Here is a 7,799-nt window from a genome sequence, read left to right on the forward strand (position 1 = left end):
AAAAAAAAAAAAAAAAAAAAACCTTCTCATGCAATACGATCAACACCAAAATAACCAAGTAAAACCAAATCATCTAGGATGATCTATCTATAACAACGTCTTCGAAATACGATCTCTTCAGCAAATTAGATCTTCTTTCTCTCAAGCACACCAACGTGGAGCCTAGAGTTAGTATTATTCCAGAAGAGTCCAATCGTGTCTCCTTTCACCAATTCTTTCTTCCTGGAAAACACTGCAGACCAGCCACCGTTTAAAACATAGCTTTTTGATGTATTGACGTGTCTCTTGATAACCAACTTGTGCTCAGTTCCCTTTTCTTGGTCGTAAGCTGTGATCTCGATTCCAATTCCTTGTTGGATGTTCTCTTGGACATCTGTAGGGAGATGACTAACGATGTGGGTCTCGGCGTCCACCGTGTTCAGCATAAGTCGGCTTAGACCATTGACATCGCTGACGGACAGAGTCTTGGCCATGGTCCATGGATGGGGATGTGGTACTTCCGCTAAGACTCTTGCAGCTCGCTTCTCCTCTTTAGAAAGTGATCTCCTCTTCTTAGACTTTCTAGCATCTTTGGTTATATTTTTCTTGATTCCTGCGCAAGTAACATTAGAGTTAGTAGTACAGATTCCTGAAATCCTCAAAGAGAGTTCTAACGAGACAGAGTCCTCGTTATGTGTTTCTCCCGAAGATGTTGGAACGTCAACGAGAGCCATGGCCGTGTCATCGGAAGAGGACTCCTCTGGAAATATCGAATATCCAAACAGGCGTAGAGGTTTTCCTTCTTTCTTCTTGCTCGGAGAGATAGCCGTCGTATGATTAGGTCCGATTCCCAAGGAAAGGTAGTTCGCGTGAGGGATGTCCCACTGTTCTTCGGCCATAATTCGTTTGAACATTCTTCTTCTTCGATGGAGGCTTAGGAATCTCGAATGAACTATATATGGAGAGAGCGAGTCGAAAGAATGGGTTTGTGAGTAAAGGTGATTAAAGAGAGTCGTATATATATAGAGAGAGAACGATCAAGGATATGTAGGTTTTGTTTTGGATTATTAACACCTAATTTGATCAAGAATGGGAGAATGAATGTAAATTCTGTTAGAAATAGGACGTATAAAAACCGTATAAATAAATTACTCAGAATCATATTTTTGTTGGGAAATTAGAAAGGAAAAAGGAAAGTTAGAAAACAGTGACCGGTCCGGTCTGCTTCGGTTCGGAACTTTCAAACTGTAACCGAAAGAAACATACCAAGTTTAGTATCAATTACTGAAGAAATTATGTAGTTTTCTTACAAAAAATTGAACAGATTTTGTTTTTTTAGTAACAATTTGACACCAATTTTTTATTTAACCGAATTTCAATTCCGGTCTACTACGATGAGGGTTTACCAAACCGAAACACCAAAATTCCAAAAGTTCTAAAGCGAACCGGACCGATTAATCTGATCTGAATAAAGAAATTAATAAGTGGTGAAAAGGTAAAGAAAGAGCAAAACAGAGATGAAATAGCTAGCGCTTAAAAGATGGGTTTGGCGGCCCAAACAGAGATGCTACAGCAGATCCACAACAAGAGCGCCGCGCGTGACTTTGTTTAATGGCGGGAAAGTCAGCAAATGCCTCTCTCGACGAAGAAAGGAAAAAAAACCTCGCAACCAAATCTCAGAAATCGGAAAAGATGACTCTCACCCATACCCTTAACGTTCTCGATGAAATCGAGTCTCTCGTCTCCGATCAGCTTCAAGTGGTAATAATTACTCCTTATTATTTTCTCTTAATTTCTCGATTCCTTTGATTTTTCTGGTTTAGGGTTCCGATTTCCACTTCACTGATTTTACACAATCTGTCCAAAAATTGGTTATCGCTCCTTGCTGCAACCTAATCGGAATAGGGTTTAGTTTGTAGTTTGTTGTTGTAATCAGCGTCGCCGTGGGCTTTTTAAAACCAGTCCTGAGATTCGGAAGGGGTTTTGTAAAAATTGAGTAATTTGGGTTTACAATTACTGATTCGCTCAAATCAAATTTGGTTTCAGGTATCTTACAAATGGCTCAGTCGAAATTTCTCCCTTTCATCAAATACTGCCAAGAGGTACATTACATTGTTCCCCCTAACCTATTGGGAGTTCAGTATATTTTGGCTGTTGCAGATTTGTTTTTGTTTAAATACTTGGACTCTTATGTTATTAGCTTGCTTAAGGATTTTGTTGAGAAACATGGCAAGGGTTTTGAAGTTGTATATATTGTGTCCGGCTGCCTAAAGAACAGACCTTCCGATTACTCCGTAAAGCTTGCTTCCAGTACCCAACTTCCAGGTCTCATTCTCATTCAACGATCCTGTTATTCTCTTTGTTATTCTTCATGACCGTCTTCTCTATTAGGGTTCTTTTGCTAGTTCCCATTTTGCATATAGTTCTCATAGATTTGCGAATTTTGTTAGTTGTCTCCTTCTCGTTCAACTATCTGATAAGCTTATAATGGTGATGATTTGTTTTACTAGTATTTTGTTTTTTTCATCTTACTGATTCTGAGTCCGCCAACTAGTTGTACAAGTAATGTGCGCTGCTTTGTCTGTAGTTCAAGATATTATTTCAAATTCTTTTGTTTTCTTCAATGTTACAAGTAAGAAGTAAGTGATGGCAAAAGCGCAAATGATTTGACACTTCTCTGTCATTACTTCTATGCAGAAGTAGAGAAAGAGTTCAATGGAAAATATTCAGTACATATCTACAGTGTTCAAGCTAGTATACCAATGGATCCAGCAGCTATATGGAATGCTGAATTTGTACAAGCAGAAGAACTCTCCAGGCAGCCTTCTGCCACTGATAATTGCTTGAGAGGCAACAGGTACACCTTTTTCTCTTGTTGCATGAAAGATGTTCAGTACTGTTCACCAGCCTTATCCATTCTAACTAGCGAGGTATACCAGGTTTTGTGGCATCTCCAATTCTTTTGTAAAGCGTAACGTAGAGGGAACCACTGGCAATGTTACAGCCCCACGAATTGAAAGTGTGAGAACTACAGTACAACCTAAAAGTAGCTTAGATTTTCAAAAGGGTACAGTTCTATCAAACCAGGGAAAGAGAGCTAATGTTAGCCATCAGGCTAAGAGTGAAACTAATGCTGCTCCAGCTCAAAACCAGTCTGTGAAGTCCTCTTCGGATAAAGAAAAATCTTTTCATGTACCCCCTAATAAGAAGAATGGGCAGGGCGAAAAGAGCGTGGCCGGAACTGGTGGTTCATTGAAAAATATGTGGGGCCGTGTGCCTGTGAAAACGGAAGATGAGTCTGCGAAAATAGAGGTTAAAAATCCTATTACTGATCATTCGGGTATGTCATCTAATCTATCCACTCTCAGTTCTCTTTTGAATATTGAATATATATGTGGAGTTGGCATTTATTCCCTGGTTTGGTGTCTGTTTTAGTTAGTTTTGTTCCTAAATAAAATGTTGTGTAATTGGTGCAGAAGACCAAAAACCTTCTCATGATGCTGACAATAAGGGCGGCAGCGATGATGATAATGAAGATGTCAATTTCAAGAGAGCGTCTAAGAGTGAGAACAGAAAAAGGAAGGCGATATTTGATTTTTCAGATGAAGAGTATGAAGATGTTATCAGCTTAGCATCTCCTAGCAGTCCAAAGGTTAATTCACGTCCAGATGGTGAACTCAATTCCGAGGATTCAGGTCCAGAGAAGCCTGATTCAGGTCCAGAGAAGACTGACGCAGGTGTTTCTCGAGAGGTAAAATCTGATGAACCAGAGGTCAGCAAAGAAGACAGGGAAAAAACTGCTTCTATTGATGCTTCTACGACTTTGTCAATGGAGAAGATCCAGACCATTGGTTCTGAAGCTGAAGTTAAACCCTCAAAGGGAAAAATTACTGAAGCTCCTAGCTTACAGAAAAGGAAAAAGACGTTGAAGACACGTATTGACGAACGTGGAAGAGAAGGTATGGTCTCTCTCACACACTTAGGCAGCCAATACAGTTTCAAATATAACAAGAATAAACACACACATATGCATAGCTTTAGCCACGAGTTGGCTAAATGCGAACTCTTGTTTGGTAATGTTCAAGGTCTCTCTTACTTAAGCAACCCTCTTTTGACTGCATATAGTAACCGAGGTAGTGTGGGAGGAGACAGAAACGAAGGTGAAGAAGGAAGACGACACTGATACAAGTAAGAAGCTAAATGATGGCAAAAACGCAAATGCTGTTAATAGGTATGTTGTTTTGAGATCATTATAAGACCAATCTAGAAAGAGCATTTGAAACTTAAGTGAAAACCCGAATACAATTCTAAAGCATCCATCTGAGTTACTTGTTTCAGAGCACAGAAGAAGATCCCGGCCATTGGAAATGCGGCAGCCACAAACATTGGCGGAAAAGCAGGAAGCAAGAAAGGAGGAAACGTTAAAGATCCAAAGCAAGGGAACATAATGTCATTCTTCAAGAAAGTTTAAAAAGCATTCTGTTTTTGTTTTTTTTTGTTACAGCCGAGTTTGATTAAGGATATCAAAATCAGAACGTGGCTTTCATCTGATTGTATGTTTGAATCCGTTATGTCTTATACTAGTAGAAGTTATAACTCTTGAGCCGTTCGTTAATTAAATTAGATTTTCTCACTTGACCTTTCAGATCATTAAAACTTTGTGCTAGTTGCCTAGTTGTATATTTCAGGTCGAGTGTCTCATTACGGCTTGCTTTCAAAAAAGGAAGCAATGTTCCACACGCGGAGAAGTCGGTACGTCGCGTGGCATTTAAATATAAATATTTAAATGTATAACACGTTTCTCGGGTGGTTACAAATTAAATAATTTTAGAAAGAAACTGGATAGGTTTTCGAAAAGTGAGTACGTGGAAATTTGAATCAATGAGGCCACGTGGCACAATCAGATGGGTTTATAAAATACATAAAAACAAAATCCTAATTTCTAATTTCAGATCACACACTCTCTCTCTCTCTCTCTCACACATTCGTCAACGGTGAGAATCCTCCACCATTGTTGAGCGATCTTCGAGCTCGGAGAATGTGGAGTTGCATCTATTTGTCGATGCTACTCTTAGCTTGCAAAGATATCAGTGTGGCGGCGAAAGCTGCTGATTCGTCTGATTCGATTTTTCTCCCTAGTCAAACCGGTTCTCGGAGTTCCGTTTGCTCCGCGCAGGATCCGAACCTTAACTACAGACCGATCATCGGTATCCTGAGCCACCCTGGCGACGGCGCGTCCGGTAGGTTGACCAATGATACGAGCTCGACGTACATCGCCGCTTCGTATGTGAAATTCGCTGAGGCAGGTGGAGCTCGTGTTATCCCATTAATCTACAACGAGCCTGAAGAATTGCTCTTTCAGGTCATTCTCATCTCTTAAAAAAACTTAAATTACTACTTACTTTGGCTTCAATTTAGGGTTTTTGAATGTTGCTATATTTTTGGCTCTGCTGCAGAAGCTAGAACTAGTCAATGGTGTGATATTCACTGGTGGTTGGGCTAAAAAATATGAATATTTCGATACCGTCAAAAAAATCTTCAAAGTAAGTTGAACACTGGGACATTCTTGTGTTGCTGCAATATTTAAACTCTTGAAGATCTAAGAAAAGTTTATGTTTCTCATAGAAAGCTTTGGAGAGAAACGATGCTGGAGAGCATTTTCCTGTTTATGGGATTTGCCTAGGATTCGAGCTTATGTCAATCATCATAAGTCAGGTGACTACTTTCTTCTTTCCTTATTTACAAACTCTTGTTGTCAGACTCCATTCTTAGAATTTTTTTCCAAATCTTTGTCATTTGGTAACAGAACAGAGACATTCTTGAAAGATTTGATGCAGAAGATAATGCATCTAGTCTCCAATTTGTTGACAACGTTAATCTTGAAGGAACTTTATTCCAAAGGTGCGTAGCTTTGTCATGATCCTTTTAGTTTTCCACAGTTTATATATATATTAAGACCTCAAGTATTTCCCATGTATAATTGTAGTCTTTCATACTTGCAGATTCCCTCCACCGTTGTTGAAAAAACTCAGCACAGATTGTTTGGTTATGCAGAAACACAAGGTTAGTAATGTTGCAGGACATGGAACATAGTTTTCAAAGTTAACTCATTCTGCTTTGGTTGTTTGCTATCTTCCTCTGTGGTTCCTTGAACGGTGACTATATTCCTCATTCTATATGGTTGCTGATACGAATTGTTGTTATTTTCTAGTATGGTATCACACCAGCAAACTTTCAAGGCAATCCTGCTTTGTCTAGTTTTTTTGAAATCCTCACAACCTGCATTGATGAAAACAGCAAGGTAACAACATGAGAACTCTATAAACCATGAGAACTCTATGAATTCCAGAATCTGACCTTACTTTGTGAACGGATTTAATTATATTTCGTTTGCAGACTTATGTTTCAACTGTTAAAGCAAAGAGATACCCAATAACTGGTTTCCAGTGGCATCCTGAGGTATATACTGGCCAATTAAACTACTTATGTTTCTAATCCTCTTCCCTGTGGACAGCTTTGATTTTAGAAAAGAAAAACAAAGCTCTTTATGCAATATAAATTTTCTGTAGAAAAATGCATTTGAATGGGGATCATCCGCAATTCCTCACTCTGAGGATGCAATCCAGGTGACACAGCATGCTGCAAATTATTTAGTCAGGTAAGGTCTCTCTCATCAGCGTTTTCCAAAAAACATCCTGTGCACTCGTTTCTCATATATTTCGGGTTGAATTGAATGGGGTGCAGTGAAGCTAGGAAGTCACTGAACAGAGCACCACCTAAGAAAGTGCTGAGCAATCTCATATACAACTATAAGCCTACATACTGTGGATACGCAGGGTAGGGACCATCTTTACATAATTCTCTTGTTTCTGTTGTGGTCGATTTCTTGTAACGGTTTCTTTGGATCTTGCAGGAGAGGCTACGACGAGGTTTACATTTTCACACAACCAAGATCCCGTTTCTAAGAACGTACTCGTCTTCTTGTGTGTCTGTATTGTAACTCTAATTTCAATTTAGTAAAGCCGATTGTTTCGCTCACCTTGCATTATTCCCCTGTTCGTATTGTTGAATTGTGTCAATGAAACTAGATCCTTTCGGAAGAAAAGAAACAGTTGTGTTTGGTTCGTCTATCTTAGTAGTATGTACTACGTAGTAAATAATAGTATGAGATTGTTTAGCCTTAGCACTTTGGAATGAGTAAATTTAATTTTAACGAATTTCTTTCACTTCTCAGTCCTTCCTCCACCAACGTAAACAGGGACAGTTGGGTGGGCTCAATGAAAGCCCAATATGAAGTTACGAGGCTAAAATAAATACATAAATTTAAAATAATTTTCGAACCACACAGCTTTTTTTTGGCTTTAATAATTTTCAAATGAGGTTGGACGTTGGGGATGTCACGATGAAGTTGCAAGTTGACAAGAGAGATCCTGTATGTTGGTGTTGGGTTTCGACGATCATAAGGCCCACCAAATAAGCCCATTAGGGCATACGCGCAGGCCAGGAAAAGAAGCTCAGTAAGGGCTCATGGAGGAAAACCCGAGTAGGAGGATGAAGTCAACCTGGAGAAGAAATCGGGATTGGGGAGCCGAGATTGCAGCGAGACGTTCAGGAAGGGTTTCGAAGAATTTTAGTTTAAATAGCAGATGAATGTGAAGGACACAACACATGTAATCAAGCTCAGAGCGAATCAATAGAAAAAGTGAATACAAAAGTCCAGTTCGTTGTTTTTCATAGTTCTAAGTCGATTTGTACCGAAAGTCTGCCCAGATCTCATTTTACAAACTTATTCTTCTAATTGTTGTTTCTAGCCCCAACAA

The 7,799-nt window shown here is 39.2% G+C and overlaps 3 protein-coding genes across 4 annotated transcripts; 2 read left to right on the forward strand and 1 right to left on the reverse strand.

Moving 5' to 3' along the window:
* Window positions 90–878, reverse strand: LOC109126502 (putative B3 domain-containing protein At1g78640). Its single transcript, XM_019230110.1, has one exon. The coding sequence runs from the start codon at window positions 876–878 to the stop codon at window positions 126–128; it is 753 nt and encodes a 250-aa protein (XP_019085655.1). The 3' UTR covers window positions 90–125.
* LOC104714133 lies at window positions 1,544–4,606 on the forward strand. 2 transcript variants are annotated; one of them, XM_010431392.2, is made up of 8 exons: window positions 1,544–1,740; window positions 2,026–2,081; window positions 2,180–2,304; window positions 2,677–2,836; window positions 2,919–3,319; window positions 3,459–3,938; window positions 4,105–4,210; window positions 4,318–4,606. In XM_010431392.2, the coding sequence occupies exons 1-8, from the start codon at window positions 1,591–1,593 to the stop codon at window positions 4,448–4,450; spliced, it is 1,611 nt and encodes a 536-aa protein (XP_010429694.1). In that variant the 5' UTR covers window positions 1,544–1,590; the 3' UTR covers window positions 4,451–4,606. The 2 variants fall into 2 exon arrangements, with proteins under 2 accessions (XP_010429694.1, XP_010429693.1); XM_010431391.2 differs by having other exon boundaries at window positions 1,546–1,740; window positions 3,456–3,938.
* LOC104714135 (gamma-glutamyl hydrolase 1) lies at window positions 4,918–7,162 on the forward strand. Its single transcript, XM_010431394.1, has 10 exons — window positions 4,918–5,341; window positions 5,436–5,522; window positions 5,605–5,694; window positions 5,786–5,880; window positions 5,982–6,042; window positions 6,191–6,280; window positions 6,376–6,438; window positions 6,549–6,637; window positions 6,724–6,816; window positions 6,893–7,162. The coding sequence occupies exons 1-10, from the start codon at window positions 5,018–5,020 to the stop codon at window positions 6,942–6,944; spliced, it is 1,044 nt and encodes a 347-aa protein (XP_010429696.1). The 5' UTR covers window positions 4,918–5,017; the 3' UTR covers window positions 6,945–7,162.

This window comes from Camelina sativa, chromosome 9 (assembly GCF_000633955.1).
Source record: "Camelina sativa cultivar DH55 chromosome 9, Cs, whole genome shotgun sequence".
NCBI lineage: Eukaryota > Viridiplantae > Streptophyta > Magnoliopsida > Brassicales > Brassicaceae > Camelina > Camelina sativa.

Bases quoted from the DNA above. Each gene is read 5' to 3' on its own strand.
- LOC109126502 (XM_019230110.1), bottom strand. From the start codon at position 878: ATGGCCGAAGAACAGTGGGACATCCCTCACGCGAACTACCTTTCCTTG.
- LOC104714133 (XM_010431391.2), top strand. From the start codon at position 1,591: ATGGCGGGAAAGTCAGCAAATGCCTCTCTCGACGAAGAAAGGAAAAAA. The intron at 2,082-2,179 runs GTACATTACATT...TTATGTTATTAG, and splicing joins TCATCAAATACTGCCAAGAG to CTTGCTTAAGGATTTTGTTG. The intron at 3,939-4,104 runs GTATGGTCTCTC...GACTGCATATAG, and splicing joins TGACGAACGTGGAAGAGAAG to TAACCGAGGTAGTGTGGGAG.
- LOC104714135 (XM_010431394.1), top strand. From the start codon at position 5,018: ATGTGGAGTTGCATCTATTTGTCGATGCTACTCTTAGCTTGCAAAGAT. The intron at 5,523-5,604 runs GTAAGTTGAACA...TGTTTCTCATAG, and splicing joins CCGTCAAAAAAATCTTCAAA to AAAGCTTTGGAGAGAAACGA. The intron at 6,817-6,892 runs GTAGGGACCATC...TGGATCTTGCAG, and splicing joins ACATACTGTGGATACGCAGG to GAGAGGCTACGACGAGGTTT.